This window comes from Apus apus, chromosome 1, assembly GCF_020740795.1.
Source record: "Apus apus isolate bApuApu2 chromosome 1, bApuApu2.pri.cur, whole genome shotgun sequence".
Taxonomy (NCBI): domain Eukaryota; kingdom Metazoa; phylum Chordata; class Aves; order Apodiformes; family Apodidae; genus Apus; species Apus apus.
Genome location: NC_067282.1, coordinates 6,858,965 through 6,883,837, shown reverse-complemented (window position 1 = coordinate 6,883,837; position 24,873 = coordinate 6,858,965). Strand labels below are relative to the sequence as shown.

Below are 24,873 nucleotides of genomic sequence, written 5' to 3'. Positions count from 1 at the left end.
AATTGTGCGTAACTATTCCTCAAAATTGCTGTAGAAGGGTCATTTCTCATTGACTGGTACTTGCAATGTCACTCCTTAAGGAATATTATTTTGATAAAGTATACTGTTATTTATATCAGAAACAATGTAAAATTAAATCAAACGTTTTGCCAAAGCCTAAACAACACCCAGGACCATTCATCAAGCAAATTCACACTCTGAGATGAAGTTTATCTAACATAATTGCTTTGCTTGAAAATTATTCTGACTACCATTAATTTATTCTGACCATTAATTTACTCTTGTGATTGCTTTCTGAGCTACATCCTCATTAATCTTTCCAATATTTTTTCCAGTGCTGACATAGAGCTAACCTGCTCTGCAGCATTTTTTGATAAAAAAAGATAAAAAGAACAGCATGACACTCATACTCCATCTCTCTAAAATTCAAAAAAATATTCCAACAAATCTCTTCAGCCTCCTTTTTTAAGGCTCTTAGGTGAAAATTATCAAATAATGAGCTTTCTGCTTTACTTATTTTATCACTGGCAGATGTTATTTAACATGCTTTTAAAGATTCAGTGGTGTTTGCATAGATGGGACACTGGATCTCCTACCACCATATGGGCTTGTTAAGAAGCAAACAGCCCTTCCCTCCTACTGTGTGCCACTCAGTATTGAAGAGTATCAGAGGGTTTTGTTCATCTTTGCTTGAATAAATGACAGGATTAGTTATACAGTGATTGACTAGCTTCATTTCTTCTTTTTGGTGTTACAAAAAAAACAGCAAAAAAAGTCATTATATGCACCCAAAATAATTCAAGAAACCAGCTTCATTAAACCTTTTTCAAAATCCTAGGAGACAGGAATTGAGTATCAATTTATACTGTAAGAGTTCTTATCCATTGTACACAACAGTAAATTCATCCTGGGTTGGCACGTTAAATGCCACATATATTTGGCCCTTATCTTTAGGAAAATTACTTAGACATTCTAAGGCATTATAAATTGATATGCAGCTGGCAGAGAGCTGTGCAAGGGTCACTCAAAATTGTCATCCACTCTATTTATCTCAGTGTCTTGTTAGCTCCGAAATCAAAGGATAGCAATTTTGACATCAACGATATACCACTTTAGACTACTTTTATCAGAAATATCCCATTTAGTGTGCATTATCCTGATATCTTAAACTGCCTTCTATTCCTCCTGAGATTGCAAAGGACCCAGCTGGCAAATAACCGAAATATCAAGTTTCTCACACACGTATTATCATAATGGCAGGAGGTCATTCACTGAAAACTGAGCACACAAATGCAACATAAACTACACTAAATGTTTTTATAACAGAAATGCGTGGAGGTTAGTACCCTGGCACAATAGTCACCAGCCTTTTTGTTTGATTTGGGGCATTTTTGTACTAGTAGTTTCAATGACAATGCCACTATTGGAAAAGCTCTTTGATTAAATAAAAAAACCCACACCAAAACCAAAACAAACAACAAACAACTTCAAGTATGCTCTTGTCTGCACTATTCAACATAAATATACCTCATCTTTCTGTCCTATACCCCAGGTTGGTCCTGCCAACCTGCCATCTCTGCAAGGCCAACAGACAATAAAAAGAAATTTCAAAAATACAGATGTGAAATTTTCCTGACCACATAAGATATCTCAGGTCTAGACATTTATATCTGACAAATGTCTAGACAATGGAGAGAGACAATAATTTGCAGGGCACAATCCACCTTGATCTAAAGGAGACAGCCAAAACAGCTTAGAAGAACTTCACTTGGAAAGAGTCTCTCCACTAACTACCTCGGCAACATGGTGGGCTTCCTCAAATGTCAAAAGTCAGGTGATGCCAAATTGTTCCCTTGATAGCCCAATCTGGTTTTAGTTTGGTTAGTATGTAGTTGAGACTTATATGCCATAGCATCTTGGAAGTTATGGAAGCACTCATGCATATACTTTTTTTTAACTTGAAGCAGGTGCTTTTGAGTCTAGGAGAGCATTGCTGAAAAAAAGTTGGCCAAACTATGAAGCAGCAATCCAGAAACTATATCCTTTCCTCACTTATTTCTCACAGCTAAATTAACTACTCTCACCTGTGAATTAGTCCATTCCATTTCAGGAAAAGGTCCCAGCTGAAGGCCTCTACCTGTGGGATTTTCTTCCTCTTGGCCTTTCTGGAAGCACATAGAGACATCTACTCAGGACATGTTCCAAACTCAGACTTTTCATCATGTTTGCATATGGTGCTAAGTTGTGTGGATTTGCTTCCCAGGAATTTTGTTGTTGTTTATTTTTTGGGGGGGATGATGGGCTTATTTTTGCTATTACTTATTTGGGAAATAACCTGGCATGTAATTTATTCCCTCCAAGCTGTAAACTGGTGTTAATACATGCTGAATTGCCCAGAGGCTTTTTAATAAAATTGAAATGGCATTTTATTGTATAATATTCAAATTGTGAATGCATATTATTGATTATAAATATCTATGGAATAGCTTTTTATCCTTCAAGGAAGAACAAGCAAGGGATATATATTTTACAAAATTAGTACTGTATTACTGTATTTCAGTTTATTTTTAGTATGCAACATCTACCAATCTCGAGTAATTATTAGCAAATCAAGCAAAAATGCTACAAGGAATAAATAAACATTCTCTTGACAGTCCACCTCTTTCCAGCTAAAATTAGAAATAACCCTGTTGCTTTTAAATTTTAAAACCCACTCTAATTATGTCTATGAATTTATGAAGTTTTAACAGCAGGAGACTACACATTTGCTTTTAAAGATCAGGCTTCATTTTAGTGAAAAAGGAAAATCTGCAAGGAATTCAGGCTCCCACCTAGGCATGAGTCAACCCAGTTGTAGAGAAGACATGAGTTCTTAACAAACAACAATATGGAAGAGCCCTGCCAGTAAAAGGGAGACTTATGGTGCAAGGATTGCAGTTTTTGTCAACAAAAAATTACCATGTCTGTAGCTCTGATTCCAATTACCTTTTTTTTTTTTTTTTTTTCAGAATTTTTAATGCCTGAGGTACTGAAAAGTGTTTTTACAAAGGCCATATTGATTATGATATTTATGTACTGCCAAGCCTCACCTTCTAATATATAATTTTAGAGCCTTTTCATTTCAAAATTACTAAAGAAAACAACCTTTTAAGAACAAAAAAGGACAAAAATTAACACTTTTTCATTCTCACTTGTAAGATTATCACCAAACATAAAACCACTAGGCTAACAAGTTACTCAGGGAAGTCTTGAAACACTGTTGGTATAAAGAATGGCTACTGACCATCAAAAAACTCAGGGTATAATATTTTTTACTGTTAATTATAATCTAAGGAAAAGGGACTTCTAGCTCCACTTGAAAAGGTTACTGCTTTCATTCAACAGAATTCTTAAGAGCTGAGGCTTATATTGATGCTGTCAAACTTCAGGCATTTAGATGAGTCAGCGAGGAGCAGAATCCTTTGAGACGTGGGAAACTCCTGAGAATGGCTCAGGGCATTTATAACCAGCATTTTTCAGAGGCATCACATTGTATGTTGCAAATGTGACAACCCTAAAGGTGAGATTGAGTTTCCCAAATAGAGTTGGCTTAGATGCACTAGGGTATCACTTTATCTTCAACTGCTGCTTCAGAGTGTATGGGTTTCCTTCTCTCCCTTCTGACATTCACATGCACATCTCAGATCTTGAAGACATCTAAAACAGCACCAGATGCCTGTCTTAAACAACTGAATCTTACCCCAATAAGTCCTTTTTTTGAAAGGATTAACAGACATTTTCATTGATACTAGTTGTTACTGAGTATAAATACATTAAGTTTTGGGGTTTATTGCATAGAAAATCTAAATCTCCTGCTCTTTAGTTGAAAGAAAAATATATGTTACAAGCTACCTTAAATATTATGAACTACCATGACTTTTGGGATCCCTTGGGAGAACTCACTTTCAAAAATCGGGTCCAAGTTTTTACACAAGACCTAGAGACAAACAAGATTCAGTGTCTTAATTATTCCACTTTTAGAAAGGGTTAAACTACACTGATAGTCTGGAAAGCCTTGTTAATCTGTGGATTAAGGAAGGATCAATTTAGTGCCATGGAAGAAAAATTAGCACATATTAAATACTGGGATGTGCCTTGCTCCAACAAAAATTACCTTCATACAAGAATATCATACAATGTTGTTCGAGTCAATTACACATGGAAAACTCAGGAAAACAAAGTGTTCAAAAGGTGAAGAAGAAAATATCAAGGAACTACAAAGTTTCTGTTAATCTTATGTAGAGGGCACTGAAGAACTGTTATGCCAAGTAACAGCAATAAAAGACTAAGACAGGGAGAAGAGATGTGTAAAGAAACTTTTGACAGTGTTTTTAAACACAGCAATGAAAAACGGTTGCACTTACCGGAACTTCAATATACTGAACAGCATCTGTGTTCAGAGTGCTAAATTCAAGTCTGTTTCTTGTGCCAATGGTGTGATTGCTTTACACATAGCAATTACTAATCCCTAAAATCAGCATTTAGCACGAAGTGATGAACATTAGTGGCAAATAATTTCTTTTAAACTAAAAATTTCAATAATGCCAGACAATGAGGGGAAGGCAACTTTCAATGAAAAGCTCAAAAATATATAGGAGGCTATAATTTCCCTTTAAAATTTGAGTCATTCTTCTTTAACAACTTACAGCAAAATAATAAACAGTTGATAGCACATTGGTGATAAGTCCAAAAATACTTTTAAAACAGGTTTGTGAATGAAATAAAAATTCAGGAGCAGCAGATGGGTTTAACTGCTGTTAAATGTGGAGTGGCTTCCAAGAACATATTGTATGCAATAATGAATAGCCAGAGACATAAAGTTTCCCCAGCAGTTTAAATCCCAAGCACACAAGCTAAGCGAGGGCTTTCAAGCTCTGGCTCACTGCAACATCCTTAGATTTTACCCTTGCTTAAAGCAGAAAAAAATGCTTGTTATTGACAGTGTGTGTCAGCAATAGGGCAATTAAAGCAGTGCTGAACACAGGTTCCCAAGCAGGCAGGTTTAACATGGGCTCTCTGAAACAAGAATAGTTCTTGACTGTGCTAGCAGGTTAATCATATTCAGCACCAGCATATTCATTGCCAGCAGTGGATAATCATACTAATGCACCCAATGCCTCAGTTTGTGCATATGTTTCACATACTAACCATACTATGAATTGCCACCCTTTCTAATTCTTCGTCTTAATCTGGGAACTGGGATGGTGTTCCATGTTTAGGATTTCTGCAGTCAGGCTCTGACTGCCTCCATGTCACACACCCTCTGGTTTGGAAGCAAAACTTAGCTCCCAAGGGCCCAGGAGCAGCAGCAGCAGGCAGCAACATTTCTGTACTTAAACCAGTTCTGGCTTCATCTTTTAATCCACTGAAGAATGGCTTTGTCAAGAGGTAGCTCTGTCTAAGTTAAAGTTTCTACACTTGTTACCATGTATCATTATATTTTACTTACACAAATATCTGTGACATGGAATACAACTGGAACCTATAAAGCCAAACAGTAATGCAGAGAGACACAGACAAAGAGGGTTCAATACAATGAGCACAACTGACAGAAAAAAGAAATTTAAAGTGGGATTGAAACCCAAATAAAAAATATATTAAAAAAATCAGTGATTTTATCTCCTGCTAAGCCAATTTATTCTGTAAAAACAAAGGGTTTGTGAGGAACTATGGAAAAGATCATTGCTGGGTCCAAAGGGGTCTCTGGAGTCCAAGTGCAGAACTGTGAATAAATTTATCTGCCTGCATAGATGCACCAAGGTTGAGGGGTTAGTTATTATATAGTATCCGTATCTGCTTAATAATATTTTGGATGAGCTGGTGGGAATGGGAGAAGTAAGGGAACAAGTGAAAGAAAAGAAAGGTGATGAACTAGGTGAAAGAAACGGATCAGACAAGACCAGAGGTCTCAGACCTTCATGTGCGTTACCAAGCATATGCTTGCTCTGTCACTAGCCTATTACTTCTCACTGCTACTCTAGAAGATTATGTTTTCTAAACTGTCATCCCATCAAACACCTCTTTTTCCAATTAATTATCCCCATATAAACAAATATTGAGATAACTAGTGCAAACCCACATCTCTCTAATCCTATTATTATACTCCATTCATGAAATGGATAGAATGAATTCAGTCAACTGATGCTTTTGTGTGGCATTCAGTGATCACTTGGTGCCCTGGGGTCTTCTAAGAGATCTTTCTCATCCCTTGCTTGATACTTACACTGAGGCTCCGAAGCAAGAGATTACTCTATTGCCTGGGAAACTCAGTGATGAAAGCAACAGTCCCAAAAGTGTGCCTTTCATTCCCATCCCAAAATTAAAGGATAAAAAGCATCAGCTGTATAAGCTCACATACTTTTAGTCACTCTAATAAGTAACCTTACCAGAGAAGTATAATTAGTTTGGAGATTTCCGGAGCTTGTTCTTCTGTCCAATGTATCTCAACTGAAATATCCTTACTACTGCTGGCAAAGGGATGTTAAACCCACTTGTTTTCATTGCTCTCTGTTCAAGTATCTGCTGCAACACAGCTACTGCTGTAACACCAAAAAAAGAGGACTGAGTGACAGGCTCAAGTCTGCACCCTCACTGTCCTCACTGTTAGATGTTAGTTGAAACCTCAGCTGATTTTGGTCGCTCCAGCTGATCTCTTCTAGGACAAAGCTGCTCTAGCATGGGCCAGACTTAAGCAGCATGGACATGAATTACATTGTGCAAAGAGACTTTCTGTTCAGCCACTTGTAGACACAGCCACTTTCTACTACCAGAGGTGCACAGTGCCATTAGCTGGTGTGAGTACCCAAGACTTCAAAATATATACATTATTTTGCTATGTCTTTTTCTTTTCCTGGACATTTGCCAGTGTCCAGTGGAGGTGGTTTCTAGCAATGCAAATATACTTGTTTTCAAGTTTCTATTAATCAGAGTTATCAGTGACAACAACTTCTCCTTTCCAGAGCCATCCTGCAATTTGAAAGTGCTGAATATGAATCACAGTCTGGCTGATTTTGCAATAGTGGTTTTGGGGGGGTTTCTTACATTACTTTCACCAGCCATTTAGACAGGGAATTATGGGGATAAGAGATTACATGATTAAACCTAATCTTTATTGAAAAGTACTTAAATACACTCTCAGTAAACTGTGGTCTGTTCTCAGATATTACTCAGCCAGTTGTACTATCTACAGCAAAAATGGATTTGATATGCATGAGCACCTCTTTCACAGAAGTAATTTCTGATAAAGTAAGGCTAATAGTCAAGCACAAATACACAGGTTTGTAGGATTTTTTTTCCCCTCTGAAAGTGTAAACAAATAAAGGCCTTTTTTTCCAGGGAGGTTTTTTTTTTCTAACGATCAACATGAGCTTCTTTTACATAAATTAGGCTTGCATATACTGCAAGACTTCAGATCTGCTATATTGCTCTCCAACTGAAGCCAATTCAATATATTTTGCACCTTCTCTCGTGGGTTATTCACTCTAAATTATCTATATTTTAATCTTGGGTTTTTTCCTGCAACATTTTGGAGATCATCTTTCTAAAGCCCAACTTCTATCTGTTCCAGGTGTTCTTCTCAAAGTTGGTAATAAAGTTTAAATACATGCCACTGGCAAATGTAGAAATTTTCCAGTGTCTTCCCTTGATTCTGCCTCTGGCACATCTCCTCGGAGACCAGACTGGTTATTAAATTCCAGTTATTAGGAAACAAATTTAGGCTCAGGACTATTTTTTCTAATAAACTTTTGCCAAATGCATGAAAGATTTTGTCTACAACCAGCAGCTCTCCCATAAGTTTGTATTCAGTTCATTAATCATTTTAACAACAACAAAAAAATCTTTATCTGTTTAAAAGTGGGAATTTCCCAAGACATTTTGGCAATTGGTTTGTGGTCAATATTAGCTTAGACTGATTTCCCAGGAATAGGGGCATGAGATATTTCCAAGCACATTCTGAAGCCTCCTTCTGTATTACAGTGAACTATTCAGTCTTTACCACCTTTAATGCCAAAGCTGTAATTTCAGCCATCACAGAGTGGAATAAAAGGACTGAAACAAACTTAGTATATCACTTATGAAGATCACAAATGAATAAGGTCCTCTAATTCTTTCAGCTTCTCAAACTCTTTAGTAAGATTAAAACATGAAAGTCTCTATGTTGCTCTCCTCTCAAAGAAACCACGTGTGTTGAGGATACAGGTGTCAACATGTATCAATGTTATGATCTACAAGTACCTCCAAAAACCAAATATAACATATAACAGAACTTAGTTCAGCTTTGACACAGCAGCCCACTTTTTCCCAGAATCACAGAATGGTAGGGGTTGGAAGGGAGCTCTGAAGATCATTGTGTCCAACCCCCCTAACAGATCAGGACCACCTAGGGCAGGTCACACAGAAACACATCCAGATGGGTCTTGAAAGTCTCCAGAGAAGAAGACTCCACAGCCTCTCTGGGCAGCCTGTTCCAGTGTTCCACAGTCCTTACAATAAAAATAAGTTCTTCCTCAGGTTGAGGTAGAATTTCCTGTGCTCTAGTTTGCATCTATTGCCCCTTGTCCTATCACAGGGCACGACTGAAAAGTGATTGGTCCTTCTTGACATCCATCCTTCAGATATTTATAAACTTTAATAAGATGCCCTTCTGTAGACCAAACAGCCCCAGGTCCACATAAGGCAGGTATTCCAGCCCCTTAATCATCCTCGTAGCCTCCATTGGACTCTCTCAAGTAAATCCCTGTCCCTCTTGATCTGGGGAGCCCAGAACTGGACACAACACTCCAGATGTCAATCACATCCTGGGCTGCATCAAAAGAAGTGTGGCCAGCAGGGCCAGGGAGGCGATTCTGCCCCTCAACTCTGCTTTGGTCAGAACCCACCTGGAATACTGTGTACAGTTCTGGTGCCTTCAGGACAAGAAAGATATAGACCTGTTGGAGAGGGTCCAGAGAAGGGCCAGCAAGATGATCAAAGGCCTGGAGCACCTCTGCTATGAAGACAGGCTGAGAGAGTTGAGGCTGTTCAGCCTGGAGAAGAGAAGGCTCAGAGGAGACCTTATAGCACCTTCCAGGACCTGAAGGGGCTCCAGAAAAGCTGTGATGGGGCTTTTCATGACAGAGGGCAGTGATAGGACAAGGGGTAATGGTTTTAAACTGAGAGAGGGGAGATTTTTTGTTAGATATTAGGAAGAAATTCTTCATTCTAAGGGTGGTGAGGAACTGGAACGGGTTGCCCATGGAGGTTGTTGATGCCCCATCTCTGGACATTTTTAAGGCCAGGTTGGATGAGGTTTTGTGCAACCTGGTCTTGTGGTAGGGTTCCCTGCTCATGGCAGGGGGGTTGGAACTTGATGACCTTACCTTAGTGATTCTATGATTCTATAATACGGTCTCACTAGGGCAGAGTGGAGGGGGAAGAGAACCTCCCTCAGCCTGCTGGACACTCTTCTTAATGCACCCCAGGATACCATTGGCTTTCTTGGCCAGAGAGCTTCTGCTCATAGCTTTCTAACCTTTCTAGGTCCAACTGAATGTTCGGATACCACAGATGTGCTTCCCAGCATAACTCAAATGGCAATGTAAGGAAAAAGCATAAATGTTATTTTTTTCTAAGGTATTTCCTGATGCATCAAGCTCGTAAAAAGCTGTAATAAATTTTCACCAAAACATCATTCCCTTCTCTTTTTTTCTTACCAAAGTTACTAACTGTGTTTGCTCTCTGAATCCTTAGGGTAAAGGACATTAATCCAATGGTGTGATTTGGAGATCTGTTGATCTCCATTCTCTCTCCTGATGCCTTTGGAGACAATAACCATGCCCATCAACTGAGATGAGGGTGTTTATGCCATTTTAGTACCAGAGAGACCTGTCTGGCCTTCAGCTGCCACTGCATTTCCTGTAAGTGTGGTGACATATCTACCATAGACATACTGGAGGATGTCTCAGAAGCCCTGCTGATCATCCATCCAGTTAGATCAATATTTCTTTAATGTGAGGTCTCTAAATTGAACTCTTCTCTTTCAGAGACCTCTCTCCCTGTTTAGCTTTTGCACATTGATGTGGCTATGCCTTTTTAATGGCAATAGGTGCAGCACTTTAATCAGTAGCAAATTTACTAACCGGTGTTCAAGCCTGTGCATTTATAGCATTGAAAACAACTATTTCTGGCAGCCTAATGGTGTGTGTGCCATGTCCAACTTTATACATGTCCCATTTACTTCCAGTTCAATAGTGTATTTATCTCCTAATGAACTGCTGCTCATTGCTCCTATGAGGATTCATCTGAACAAAACACATTGTTGGCTCTTGACAGCTTTTGCAACGTGATATAAACTATCTTCCTTGTCACATCTTTCCCTTTGTGACACCCAGTCGGTTGGCTTCTCTTGACTAACTCTGCTTCTGCAACTCCACATGCTTTTTGCTGCAGTCAGAGATGTGATGCCATACAACTATCTCATTTCTCTTAAATGCTGAGGTTCTCAATCAGGATATAATTGTCCAGCTATTAACCTATGTCTGGACTTGGTACCTTCTTTTGTTTGTCAAATATTTACACAGAATTGAATCACAGAATCATGGAATTGTCAGAGTTGGAAGGGATCTCTAGAGATCATCTAGTTCAACTCCCCTGCTAAAGCAGGATTGGCCAGAGCACATTACTCAGGACTGCACCCAGGTGGGTTTTGAATATCTCCAGAAAAGGGGACTCCACAACCTATCTGGGCAGCCTGTCCCAAGGCTCTGTCACCCTCATTGTAAAGAAGTTTTTCGTCATCATTAAATGGAACTTCCTATGCTCCCCTTGTCCTGTTATTTGGAACCACTGCCAAGAGTCTGGCTCCATCCTCCTTGCACCTACCCTTTAGATACTTACAGGCATTAATAAGGTCTCCCCTCAGCCTTCTATTCTCCAGGCTAAAGAGTCCCAGCTCTCTCAGCCTTTCATCATAAGAGAGATGCTCAATCCCCCAGTCATCTTTGTTGCCCTTTTGTTTCCTTTTGGGATTTTTAGTGATGTTGCTGTGTTTTGCTTACCATCCCAATCATAAGAGCTGCTTTGGGATAAGACTTGGGCCCACTCAATCCCTCCTCCACTATTTTCTGCTACAGGACAGCTAAGCAGGCTTGATGGGCTCTTGTAAGTGACTGGGAGAAAACAAACAGAGGGTGTATGTAACTCAGAGTCAGCACATGTCTATGGCACACATGGGAGGATCAGCTGTGTGGGGAGCGCAGGAGACAAAGCTTACATCTCAAAGCACCATGTCTCAAACCAACATGTCGTGAGAAACTCAACTCCCAGCATGGCCAAATGCCTCTTTACTCACAGAGTTTCCTCAACCTTTTTTATCTCTGACTATAACCTCTACTGATATTTCATGCTTATGGGGTAGGGAGCACTCCTCATCCTTCTTCAGGTTTACAGGTTTTTCGGCTGAGGCAACAAAAACTGTCAAACATATCAAGGATTTCAAACCTTGATTGTAAGAAAAGACAGTGTCCTTTGCTGGCATTCCCTTCCTGCACAGTGAGAGTAGTGTTCATTTCCTTGTCCCTCACTTTCCTGGAGAATGTCAGCCAAGGTGAAGGCTGGCTTTGAAGTGTTTCACCCTCCTCCTCTGTGTATTATCTCTGTTCATTCAACTCCTACGAATCGTGCTCAGCAATCCCTTAATTCTGACAGCACTTGCCAGAGGTCTCCTCTAGATTGTGCCTGGTTTCAGCTAGCTGGGAACGATGGAAGAAATCTGATGTCACCTCCCATGACCCACAGACTGTGTCTTACTGACATGAAGAGAGAGGCATCCACTGGTGATCTCGGAGAGGACTAATCTCAAAGAGGTTTGTTTCAAATACATCCTACCTGGCTTTACAGTTTAATTTCAGACCTGTCTTTCTACCAAAATGCAGCAAATGTTACTACAAACAAAAGAAAATTATGATCAAAGACATTGGAGGGGTGTAACTATGCTGTATTTTTTGTGTCTTCAAGGTCATATGTATATTTTAGCTTTTGTCCTGTATCCAAATAAATAAAATATGCCAATTCTGAAATACATTGGCAGGAATTCTTTAAGCTGTTTAATTTTAGCAGGATGCTAAGTATTAGACATTGGCTTCATGACTCACAGGAAAAAAGTGTGTATTTAAAGAACAGAAATAATTGCTCTACCTCAGTAGGTCCAGCTTTCCCATATTTACAGGAGAGGCACTGTTTAAAGACATTTCCAAATTGAATTGTTCTAAAATTTAATCCCCCCAATGATAACAGAATAGAATTTTCTCTCTTAATTTTTCTTAATTCTCTAGATGAATATTAGTGAGTTAATACATATCTCTGTTTTTTTTACTCACAGCTCTTAAAGTACAGTGAACTTTTACTTCTTCTCTCTTTAGGTTTATATCTTGGGAAGCCTGCAAATCTTCATATTGTTCTGTGAGTCTACTCAGAATATGTTTATACATACATTATGCTTATGTTATCTCTTTTTACTTTCCACAGCAGCTCAGCAAGAATATGGTCATATTCAGTATATGCAGGGATGTGTATTTATTTTTTTGGGAAAACCTATGCACCCTCAGTTCTTCCTCTGAAGTATTAATCCACTTTCTGAGCCACTACCCTGAAGAATTATAAGAGTTATGTCACTGAAAATAGAGCTTCAGGGCAGCTCCAGAAAAAAAAAAAAAAAGAGAGAGAAAAAAAAGAAAGAGGCTGTAGTTTGGAAAAGTATAATACTTGTAAAGCTCAGTTTCATGAACATGCTATTCACTGAATCTCATGACAGTAATAAAAAATAATAGCACCCTCTAATGCCTTCACCATCTAGACACATTTCACAGGATTATAACATGTGGTGGTTTTTTTTCACAAAAAATTCCCTTATTCATTCTGCCTACACAAAATAGCTCAAATTTCTGACAGCTGCCAGTCTCTCCCCACATCAGCACTTATCACCTCCCACCTCCCTCACCCTGACCATCAGTGCCCCTGCTCTGCTAAGACCTTCATTTGTCAGAGTGATGGCTGATATGTACATTTTGGAAAAACTGAACATGGGTGAGGTGGGGGATGGAGATGGAGAGATTAAGAGAGTGTCTCATGGGAATGCCTGCTGGAAACTCCATTCCTGCGGGTGATATGGAAGGACAGGAGAAAATTCTGCTACCTCAGCAGACCACTGCATCCTCCACGATCTCTGATGGACAGAAAAATGATGCCTAGCCCTTTTAAAAAAACTTTATGGGTGAAATTAGCTCTGCAGTATTAAATGCTGGCATTGAAGTGCAATGTGTAATCAAACGTTTGATACTAGTGAGCACACCAGCAAAAAATGAATGCCCGTTTCATCTTACTAGCACTTGAGATTCCTGACTGCAGGGTTTCTGTCACAATTGTAGCTCAATTTGCAAACCGATAGATCAGCTTTACAACAAGATATGGACTGTCCAGGCTTTTATGTGTTAGCACGAATACTTATCAGACTGGACAGAAATTAAAAATCTCCTCTACGTTGCAAGACTTGGCTAGAGAAATAGCAAAACCAAATCACTTTTACAGATGAGCTTTCTGGAATGATTAACATCTTTCTGATCTGCAAGTCCTAAATCACTCTGACCATGATAATGAATGATTCTATTTTACATAAACGTACACACACATCCACTGCACACAGGAGACAGAGCTAAGGTTGCCATGGGAACTTTACCTCCAGATTTTTTGGTTTTGTATAATTAAAATAACACAAGTCTAATGTTTCAATAATTTAGTTTAATGTTGTAATTAATTGTGTTCACATTTTCTTTAGGCAGGAACTTAGTTTATCTGGTGGGTACAGCCCAATGAGATAACTTTATTCCACATTTCCAAAATTTAGTTTTCTAAGCAAGGGGTAGTTTAAACTGAAGTCACTATGCAGGAATGACTACAGTATAGCATAGAAATAGCTGTCTCAGTGTTAAACCAGGTGGTTCAGCTGCTGCTAAGCTAATCTCCAGGGCAGCAACAAACTTAGCACAAGTTGTTACATTGCACTGTGGGGTGTGCCAACTTTTGGCACAGGCTGACAGTGAGAGGTGGGAAGAAGCAAAACATTCTGAGACCTGATTCCTCCCCTCCACCAGGCATGGCCTTCCCCATTTAATCCACTGTTAGGACTACTAGCAGTCCCCAGCCTTACTAGCCATGGTTGCTCTCCACTCAGTCTTTCTTGTTTCATCCTTTTCCTTCTCTTATGCTCTTCAGGCCAAGTCCCAGCTTTGCCTGGACATTCGGAATACTTGAGTTAGCTCTGAGTGTAGGAAGACACTCAGGGCTCCTCACTCTAAACTTCAGTTCTGGGTTTCCAGAAGAGGTGACCTACAAACCTCATTGATGTTAAGGACTGAAATTATGCAGCTAATAGCCCTCCTCAACAAGTTTTCCCTCCAGATAAGTGTTTTTTCAACTCACAGAAGCTACATGAAGTTACCTGAAAAGAAGGATGGTCATTGGAGCGATTCGTCTTTTCACTAAAGGGAAACTCAAAACTTAGTGATATCAATCTCTAGAGAAAGATAAAATATTTAAAACCAGCAGCCTTTCCTCCACATTTGAACATGTTGCTTCCTCTAGAGACTTGGACCTTGCCATAGGTCACGTGCAAACCAAGGATATTAGCCCTGTGCAGGGTTCATTGATCTAATTGCAGCACCAATGCTGCTACTGCTCCAGGAACATTAGCTTCATAGCCTGCAATTGATATACACGTTCAGACATTACTATCAGTGCTGCAGATATGGAAAATGTGCTTTTTGAAGAGCCAGCTGGTGTATTTAAGGGGAAAGGAACTGAAAAAAAAACAAGTCTTTGGCACTGTAATGAAATGAGACTTTACCTTATAGGTCTGTATGGAGGAAGGAGTTTAGTTAAAATATGCAGTGTAAGTCTCCTCCCTAAAGGAATAGCACTTAATACATGTTAAAATATAATTGTATAATTGGAACTCAAGTGTTTGGGTTATGTAAAAGGTGCTGTAGGCGTATCAGCTTAGACAGAGGTAATTAGATCTTGCATATTAACATTTTTCTCTTAAAGGAATAATCAGCAATATTTTTAGTAGTGGGGATGCTTAAGCCTAGGAACTTAGGGCAAAAGAGATGCTGTTTGGACTTCTTCATTTGGCTCTGTGTTTGCTTTGTTTCTGCCTCTGTCACTGACTGGACTGTAAGACTATTTTTGCAGTAGATTGCCTGCTTATTGCAACCCCAGCTGGGTGCCCACACAACAGCATCACTGCTACTGCTTTTGGTGAAATCAGCAAAAAACTGAATCGCCTGCAAGCATCAATCATGGTGCTGAAATAGGACTAGATAGTAGTGTTAAATAATGCAATAACTGGCATGTATATATAATAACAAGTCATATATTGAAGCCTCAAAAGAAGTCTGGTAGGGCCAGGGATAGAAGAAATCAGAGTTTTAATGTCTCCTTGAGGCAAGGGTTAACATTTTATACAGAAAAGAGGAAACAGACACACATTACTGCGTGGCTAAGTCAGTTTGTAGGACACAATAAAAGCAAATATGATTTTACTCATAGCAAAACAAATGACAATCAATAGCTCTACGGCTTTTGAGTATCCAGTTGAAGCCCTTGAAAAATCAAGTGGATGGTTAGGTTACTACTTCATCATAGTATGAAGACAGGAGGAAAACAAAACACCCACAGACAAGGACAACACCAGGTCTTTTCTGGTTTCATTATTGCTATATATGCTTGCCTTTTCAAACACAAGAAAAAAAAACCCGCAGAAGAAATTCCAGGAGGAAAACCCAGACCTTAGCCTCCTCACTGAGAAGTTCGTGCCAAACTTTGGAATCCAACAAAAATCTCAACTGAAGTAAAAAAGTTAATACAAACTAGAAACATTTCCCCAGTTCTGTATTTCTCCCTCCATGCAATTCCCTACCTCTGTGCTACTCGATGCTTTCTCAGGAGTTTGAGAGCAGTACAGATATCTCGTTTCTAGGTAAGTCAAAGCCTCTCTTGGTAAGTGAAAGGAAAAAACCCTACTTTTTGTCTTCGTTCCTAAAAATCTCAAAAGCTGACGACTGTTGTGAATTGAAAAAGATGGGTGGCCTCACTCTTCAGCACCCACCTGGACTGACAAGAAGAGGCAAGGAACAAGTCCCAAAACCCACAGGACAAACATTCCTGTCTTCCCTTAGTTTGACTCATGCCATGTACATGACAAAGGGATAGACAGCCTTTTTCCAGAGGCATTTCCAACACAAATGTAAAGCACCTCAATGGAATTTTGCCCTAAGGTTAGTGAGTGGAAGCTTCAGCTTTTTCTTTTCTTTTTTTTGTTTTTTTAATTAGGCAAATATTCAGACAAAAAAATGCAGCAACAATTACAGAGATCCTTCAAAAAAAAAAAATCAGAGCTGTTTTCTCTTGTCACATTTTCAAGGTGAATTTGTTCTAAAATGTGCTTTCTTTTGTGGGATTGGACCTGAAACTGATCTTTGCAGGCAGCACCTGAACACAGTGGTGCATTTGGGAGTGGGGAACAGCAGCAGGTGTCGTGTCTGCACTCTTCTTAGGGGTCAAGCAGGAGCTCAGTAGCAAGCTGCTAAACGGTGGGTTGTATCATCTCTGCAGGCAATAGATGCTCTACAGCCAAAGAAACAATGAAAACAGCTGTAGTTGGTAGCAAACACAGTCAGAAGGCCACTGTCACCTGAAGACTGGTCATTTCCCTCTGCAAAGCTGCCAAGTTTTCAGCAGTCTCTGCTCATATGGTATGTAATGTTTAGTGATGACACATTATTTAAAAAAAAAAAAAAAAGTGTTTTGCTTTTCTCCTGGGATCTCACCTGCTAACTGGTACATATAATAGATGCCCACAAGGTCTTTTTCTTTTGGGAATGGCACTAACTTTTAACATCATTATGTCAGCATGTGTCAGATATAAAATTGTTTTGCTTTCACACTGAAGGCTCGAGAACATTGTTATTCATTTTCAAAGCTTCACACACAGAAAATGCAATTTGCAGAGTAACAAGTTCAAAAACTATTCAGTTTATTTTGGTTTTCAGCACCTTTTCTTTTGTCCTGCTACAGCTTCATTGTTTTCTTATTCTTTGCAGTACATGCTAGTCTTTTTGGATTAGAAGAAGCCATTCCATATTAATCACATCAGGAAGAAGAATTTTGGCTTGCAGTTGGTGAATGAAGATTATCAGAACTTTTATTCCCATGCATAAAGGAACAATATAATAGCTAAGGAACACCAAACAAATGTGGGGTTTTTTTATGTATCACTCTTGCACATATCGACTTATACTCAACAAATCCATCAAATTCATGACTACATTAGTCCTCACTGGCAAGCTTTGTGCCAAAACTTTTTGGTCCTGAACCCAACTCGAAGCTAACAAAAACCAATGGACCACATGTAGTATTGTACTTTATACTCATATGATGCTCTCTGGAGCATTTATCTTAGCTAATCTAAGCATGATAAGTTAAACAAGAGTAGACAAACTTCTGAGGCTTCCCACCCTTTGAAATGGCAGCAATACTTTCATGACAATTAATCAAATTTTTTTAGGCACCAACTCTAACTGAGGTCTGAGAAAATTCACATAAGCACCTCAATAAGCAGCCCTGACCCTTGAGTTCTGAAGCTAAACTACACCAATTGATAGACGTCTTATTCCGTGTCACACCTTGGTCTTTTCATCAGTCATTTATGTGGTTTAGCCAAATCTGGAATTACTAATATGGAGGTATTTTACTATTACATGCTTGATGAGTCTTACTTGGGTCTCTACATTAGCTTCTCACCATCTAAATAGGAGAATAAATTGTGTTGGAAATTCCAAGTGGAATCTGCTCCCTGTCTCTTTCTTAGCTTAGTTTAGTTGCTTTAAATTCAAGTTAAAGGAGCTAAAACCTTCTTAAGAAAAAGAAGTTTTAAATACATTGGCAGGATTAAATTAGAGTTTTGGACAACAAATTGTGTTATTTACTGCACCATTCAAAGTCCTGTTTGACTTCTCACTCTTGCATAAGAAATTTGAGAGATGTGTCAATGTGCATTTCTATATAAGGCAAATGGACTTCTGTATCACAAACATTTCTGCACATTAAGATGCAACTTTACAGCCTCAAACAGACATTCCACTTCTCCCACCCACCATCTCATCCAAGGCCTACAGCCACTAAATTTTCAGAATATAAGAGTGGGAGTACTGCTTATGTACCAGGTAAACCAGAGTTTACTGATATGTTGATGCCTATATACACATTTGTGACAGGGTATGGACACATTTCCCTATTCCTGTCTGCCATTTACTCTAGAAATGCTCTGATCACTTAATTCTCCTTCTCAACCACATGCACTGACCTGGGGTCTGACAGTGAATTTTAAATGAGAGCCAGCAACAAAGTACACACACATATTGAAGAAGTGAAGGAAGTGGGAAATAAGACACTGGGCTACAGAATGGAAGGAATGGAGGAAGAGATATATGGTATGGTAAGATCGTTAGAAGGTGCCTAATTGCCATCCAGAGCCAGGGGGGCTGGTACCTAAGCATCTCAGGGATTTCAAACTCTATATCACAAACTCTACCTGAACTAGTTTACTAACAAAGAAACCAAAGAACAAAAGGTGAAATCCTCACCCCTGTAACAGCAGCCTCTACAATCCAAGTCCCTGGCAGCACTCCTGATTTTATCAAAAGGAGGTTAAATCCAGTCTCTCCACATCTTTTGTGGAATCAATAGAAGAACAGGGTGTAACTCTTAGAACATTTAACCTCCTTTCTCTTGTTTTAAACACTGGATTATGCTTCCCAAACTTCTTTCTGTTTTAGCTGAATAGATATTTCACACGGTACTGCTTAAAACCCCAACCCTTCCTTCTGCCAAGTGAGGTGTTTGGCTGCATGCTAAATCATCTCTCATTTCTCCTGATTTCACTGAAATTTGGATGAGGTGATTTATAGAGGTCCCTTCCAATCAACATTTTTCTGATTACTCTGTACACATTCTGATAATGTGAGCTGACCCTTTCCTATCTAGGCTGCTTTCTTTATGAATAAACTGAAGACAGTAGAAGAAAAATCATCAGACTACAGAACAACTAATCCTTATTTAATAACAGAAACTTTATTAACTCACAGAGCCCTATGCTGTCCCTCCTGTTGAATACAAATAGTCAAGAAATAGCTGGTGTTTGCTAACAGAATGTGGATTAGTTTGAGAGCAGCTCTGTTCCTCTGGACCAGCACACTGAACATTTTTATTCCAATTACAAAGGAAAGTAGTATTTGCTAATGCTCTGTGAAAAGGTGCTGCAATCCAGCACCAGTAAGAGATTTAAACACCGGATCTGTACAGATTAAGCAATTGTAGATAGGAAACTAAACCTCTGTTTTAGAAAGCCAGCTCCAGCACAAGATCATAGAATTATAGAATCATAGAATGGTTAAGGTTGGAAGGGACCTTAAAGATCATCAGGTTCCAACCTCCCTGCGTGAGGAGGGACACCTCACACTAGACCAGGCTGCACAAGCCCCATCCAACCTGGCCTTGAACACCTCCAGGGATGGGGCTTCCACAACCTCCCTGGGCAACCTATTCCAGTGCCTTCCTACCCTCATGGTGAAGAATTTCTTCCTGATGTCTAACCTCAATCTCCCCTCTTTTAGTCTAAAACCATTACCCCTTGTCCTGTCACTGCCCTCTCTGGTGAAAAGTCCTTCCCCAGCTTTCCTGTAGCCCCTTCAGGTACTGGAAGGTGCTATAAGGTCTCCCTGGAGCCTTCTCTTCTCCAGGCTGAATAGGCAGAACTCTCTCAGCCTGTCTTCATAGCAGGGGTGATGCAAGATGCAAGAGCCTGGTGTTCACTTGTCAGCTCTGTGGGTGAGATGATGGGAGTTGATGCTTCTCTGTCCCTACAGGCATACCTGGCCTGAGGAAGCAACTGTGAAGCTCCAAGGCCCTACAATAACATCACTTTTAACACAAAACCTGATCTTGCAGTCCTCTGAACGTTTGTCTCACAAATTCTCCCTTCCCTCTGTCTCTGCTGGTTTCCAGTATCTTTAAAGGCTATGAACTTCAAGACACTGGAAAGACATGCCTTTAATGCTGGAAAATAGAAGAGCTGCATGCCTGGAACTCACATGGGTGTTGATGCACATAGTAAAGATTGAAAAACACCAGGACTTTACAGAAGGAGGTGCAACAGGCTCGTCTGTAATAGTCCATACACACAAAATTAGATCTTCAAACATATTTTCTACGTCATCCTCTTCTGCTTTCCTCCCCCTCCACTGAGTTTTCTTAGTTGTTCTGGAAAGGAATATGTTTCAAAATGTATCAGAAAACTTTTTCTTATGAAAACCTACTGTTCTGCTAATTTTATATCCCAAACTACTGTTATGGAATGTTAGTCCATAGTTAATTTTGCCAGTGAAAAGTGTCCTGTGCTTTCTTATGCTGTTGAGTGTTTAGTTCCAACCCAGCTAATTTATTTTCTTATTTAAACCAAGGACCAGAAATCCAACTGCAAACACTAACATAGGCAAGGGCATGAAATTAGTAAGAAAGGTATAAACTGTATTTATTTTATAGGTACAGTGCAAAACACTGTTACCAACAGTACTGAAAAGAGCTTCAGTCACAGCTCTACAGATTGTTGTGTGGTGGATTTGATGGGACCCTATAGTGCTTCTCTAAATTTATTGTAGACTGAAGAATCTGGGATTTAATGTGTAGTTTATGAGAGCCACATGGCCCTCTGAACTGAGCTGAATGTCCCTCCTAGCAATCAGCCTAACCAGAATTCCTGAACAGTCACAAAGTATGTGTGATACAGTTACTGATTTGCCTCCTTGCAACACGTTTATGTTCATCTTGTCACTTCCTGCCTCACGTGTTCTCCTGTGAGAGAGAATCTTTGCAAAATAAAACCTCATATACCCAGAACTCTGGAAAATGCTTCTTCCCTACAGCAACCTTATATAATAAATTAGATGATAGGAGCACTACTTAGACAGCTGGAGATAAGATCCTGTCAGCACTTTCATTTCAATCCCCCTTTTCCAGGGACTCACAATTCAACCATAACAATTTTGCTATGGGCAAAAATTGGGATATGAAAGCTCAAAAACTGGCAGGACAACTTTAGAAACAAGATGAAAAATAGCACTTCAAGGTATACCTGACGTAAACACTGAAGGAAGAGGGCTGGACAGCAAAAAAAGGGGGAGGAAATGCTCTGATTTTCACTAATATAATTCTATTTTCACTTATAACCTCCTCTGTCTTAGCCTCGCCATGGCTTTATGTTGGTCCTTAAAACCAACAACACATTGTACTTACACTGTTCGTTGGCTTCAGTGCTGCATACATGCAATAATTATTAGTCCTCAATACTCCTTTGAGGCAAGTATTACCAACTTCATTTTCTGGAAGGAGAAGCAAGGCACAATGTACCTCAGGCGGCAGCTGGAACTCTATGTGAGAGCCAGAAATAGAAATAAGGAGTTCCTCTTCCCTGCCCTAAACTGAGGCCACATACTCCTCTCTGGCAGCAACTGTTTTCTAAATATTTTATAGAGGTGATTATTCTGTTACAGAACTGTGTTTAATACAGACTGGAATATCCCTGGGATACATAAAAATTTCAAGGCATCTCTCTGCCAGCTGACAATACCTCTCAGAAGCAGGGGAAGGGTCAGCACTAACACACTTGCACTGCATACTTTAACAGGTGGTTGTTATAAGCTATATACCAATCTTACAGGGACTTACTTGTAGCTTACAGCCTGTCCTCTGGGCTGTATCTACAAACACCCCTCACCCCAGCCCCTTGCCTTTTCATGGTATTTGAAAGCCTGCAACATATCTCCTCTGTTTAATTTAATAAACATTTCATTTTAGTAGCAACATGGACATGAGACTCTCAACCACTTGGCCTGGCAATGAAGGATTATCCTAAGAAATGGATGCATTAAGCATAGTAGATGCTAAATGTGTCTTGGGTGTGATTCTACAGTTTTGATCTTGGAAAATCTAACAAATAGGGCAGAGACCGTAATAGCTCTGTCAGGCTTGGTTCTTCTGGACCTACCACCACTACACCTGTGACAGTCCACCTGGAATATACCCAGGTATATTGGGCTAGAGCTTCAAGCCCAAGTCTGTAAGAAAATTGCCTTGGATTCAGCAAAAGGCAAGAGACCTGTATCTAGCAAATAGGGGTACTCCACCCTGGAATGCTTCCCACCAGGTTATCTATATCCATCTACACTGCAAGTAGGAGAGAAGTTTAAATTCAGTGAATTAAAAGTTTGCATACCTAAGAAGGCCCTTGAATTAGGAAAGCAAGGTTTCCTTCCCTCCAGGGTGTCAACATTGTCTTCATCAGGCAGCTACATGTTGACACAGGCTGTGTACTGCACTTGCTACCAAGCCTTCAGGTGATTCATCGTGTGGACTTCAGTGCTGATGCCAGTTTACATCATTCTGAGAATTCATATTTGTCATATTCTGTCCTCAGTACACTGAAAAGCTGTCAGCATGTCCTAAAGGAAACCTCCCCAGAATGATGTCAGGATTCTCTGAATCAAGGTTTCTGAAAAGTCAGCGTGAGGGAAAATTGGAAAACAAAAATTTTCACTTTTCCTGAGAGTCACTTTCCCAGAAAGCCTGCTTTTGGGCCATGTACAACTTGGTGGAGATTGTGGGAACTAACAAGTGCAATTCCTAATTAAAGTTGGGTGAAAAGGGCCATTTTTACCTTCCAGATTCATAATGATTTTCTCAATACACTCAGTGGCCAAGTGACTCAAAAGAACAGCCTAAACTGCCTTTTTACTTCATCAGATCATTCTGTGCCATCTCGCCTGGGATTATAGATCATTAAGTTCCACAGGGAGTCACAGGCTTTCCTGTCACTGATCTTTCTTTCCATCCAGGTTTCCATTGCACTCAGCACAACCACCAAGTAGGCTCTCTTGAAAAAACCTGTCCCTAATGTTTATTAATATTACATCAAATGCTTAAAGTTGAAGAAAATATAATCAGAAAAGTGAAAGTAATAAATACCTATATCTTAATAATAATAATATTTCTGACAGCTACAGTGGAAACATAAAAGCTACTTTTCAAAGATCAGGAGAACTGTTCAGTGACAGTTTTCAGTTTTATTGCTATTATCACTTAAGTATATTTATATAACACTTCTTTATCACAGTTCTTTTCTGTGACATCTTTTCAGTTAAGGTGAGTGTCTATATATAGCCCTCTCAGTCAATAATTAGTTTGTAAAATCAAGCAGCTCATGGAACTGTGCAACAAGTCATTCCATTATTTATATCTTTCTGTTTGAAAGTACCTCATTTTATGTCATTATTATGCGTATTTTAAAGCAAAATTATGTTTAAAAATTTGAGTGACTGACCAAACTCTGAACTTCCTCTTCAAAATACTCAGTAATGCTTAGCTATGTGCCTCCTGCCCTACCATTTCCACAGGCACACTTCATTGTCATATTTCTAACAAAGTGCTTGTGAACCACAGCTATCAAATCTGCTTTATTACTAGATTAAAAAGAAACCCATTTCCCCCCATGGCTGTAAACTCAAAGGTACAATACAGAGGGTGTTCACCTGTACCTTCAGGTGAATTTTAAATAACCTAGAGTGATGAAAATCAGACTCCATTGCTCTGCTACCTGTAAATCATACCAGAATTAAGAGAATCACAGAACCTTAGGGGTTTAAGGGACTGCTGAAGAACATCAAGTCCAACCTGCCTGCTGCAGCAGGAACACCTAGGGCAGGTCACACAGGAACGCATCTAGATGGCTCTTGAAAGTCTCCAGAGAAGGAGATTCCACAACCTCTCTGGGCAGCCTGTCCCAGGGCTCCATCACCCTCACAGCAAAGAAGTTTTTCTTTATGTTGAGGTGGAACTTCCTGTGTTGCAACTTGGTGCCATTTCCCCTCGTCCTATCACAAAGCACGACTTAAAAGAGACTGGCCCATTCTTGAAATCCCCTCTTCAGATATTTGCAGACATTAATAAGGTCCCCCCTCTTAGTCTTCTCAAGACTAAATAATTCTTGTTATGATGACAGGAGCATGCAAAGCAATCATCATGAACCATCCAGTCCAGTGTCCAGCCCCTGACAGCAGCTAGAGACAGGGATTCTGGCAAAACGTGGAAGAAGACCCAGTGATTCAACTTGTATAGGGTTTAAATCACAGAATCACTTAGGTTGGAAAAGACCTTCAAGATCATTGAGTCCAACCATTAATCCTACTCTACCAAGATCCCACCTGCAACAGAATTTTCCTTCAGTGTACAAAAGTTAATAAAAAACTTTCAAAACAAAAAAATTCATTAAAAAGGCACTTTTAGCATTGTTTTCTGAATTTAATTTGTCTACACATTTGTTAGGGAGTGGTTTCTCAGCGAATCACCTAGCAGTCCCCTGTCTTCTTCACAGTGTATAGGGAGACTATGAGCAGGACAATGGCAAAAAATGAGATGTGGTATTTTCACACAAGCAGAAATATTTGTAATATCTGAAACTGATGCTTTTAGAGAAATGCCTGGGCACCACCTGCCCAGATACTGGCCAGTGCCAGAGAGTTACAGCTAGTGAGTGAGCTCACTCTGACTGAATAAGACTGAAATGGTAAAAGTTTGTTTGCATTTCCTAACCAGTGACCTAACTCCTTTGTAATTGAGGGGATGGGCTCATCATTTCAGAGGATTCATGATTGAATTTTTAATTTTTTTCTTTTTTCCATCTAGCCAGAC

At 39.5% G+C, this 24,873-nt stretch overlaps 1 protein-coding gene across 11 annotated transcripts in view; it reads right to left on the bottom strand.

Moving 5' to 3' along the window:
• The window catches only part of DLG2 (discs large MAGUK scaffold protein 2), a 1,033,121-nt gene that overhangs the window by 623,933 nt on the left and 384,315 nt on the right, over positions 1–24,873 (bottom strand). For 6 of the 11 annotated variants that reach the window (XM_051620336.1, XM_051620358.1, XM_051620414.1 and 3 more), the window contains exon 2: positions 2,085–2,165. The exons of the other annotated variants lie outside the window; for them this stretch is intronic. In XM_051620336.1, coding sequence (XP_051476296.1) covers positions 2,085–2,165 — 81 coding nt within the window. The remainder of the gene's footprint in view (positions 1–2,084; positions 2,166–24,873) is intronic. 11 annotated transcript variants of the gene reach the window in all.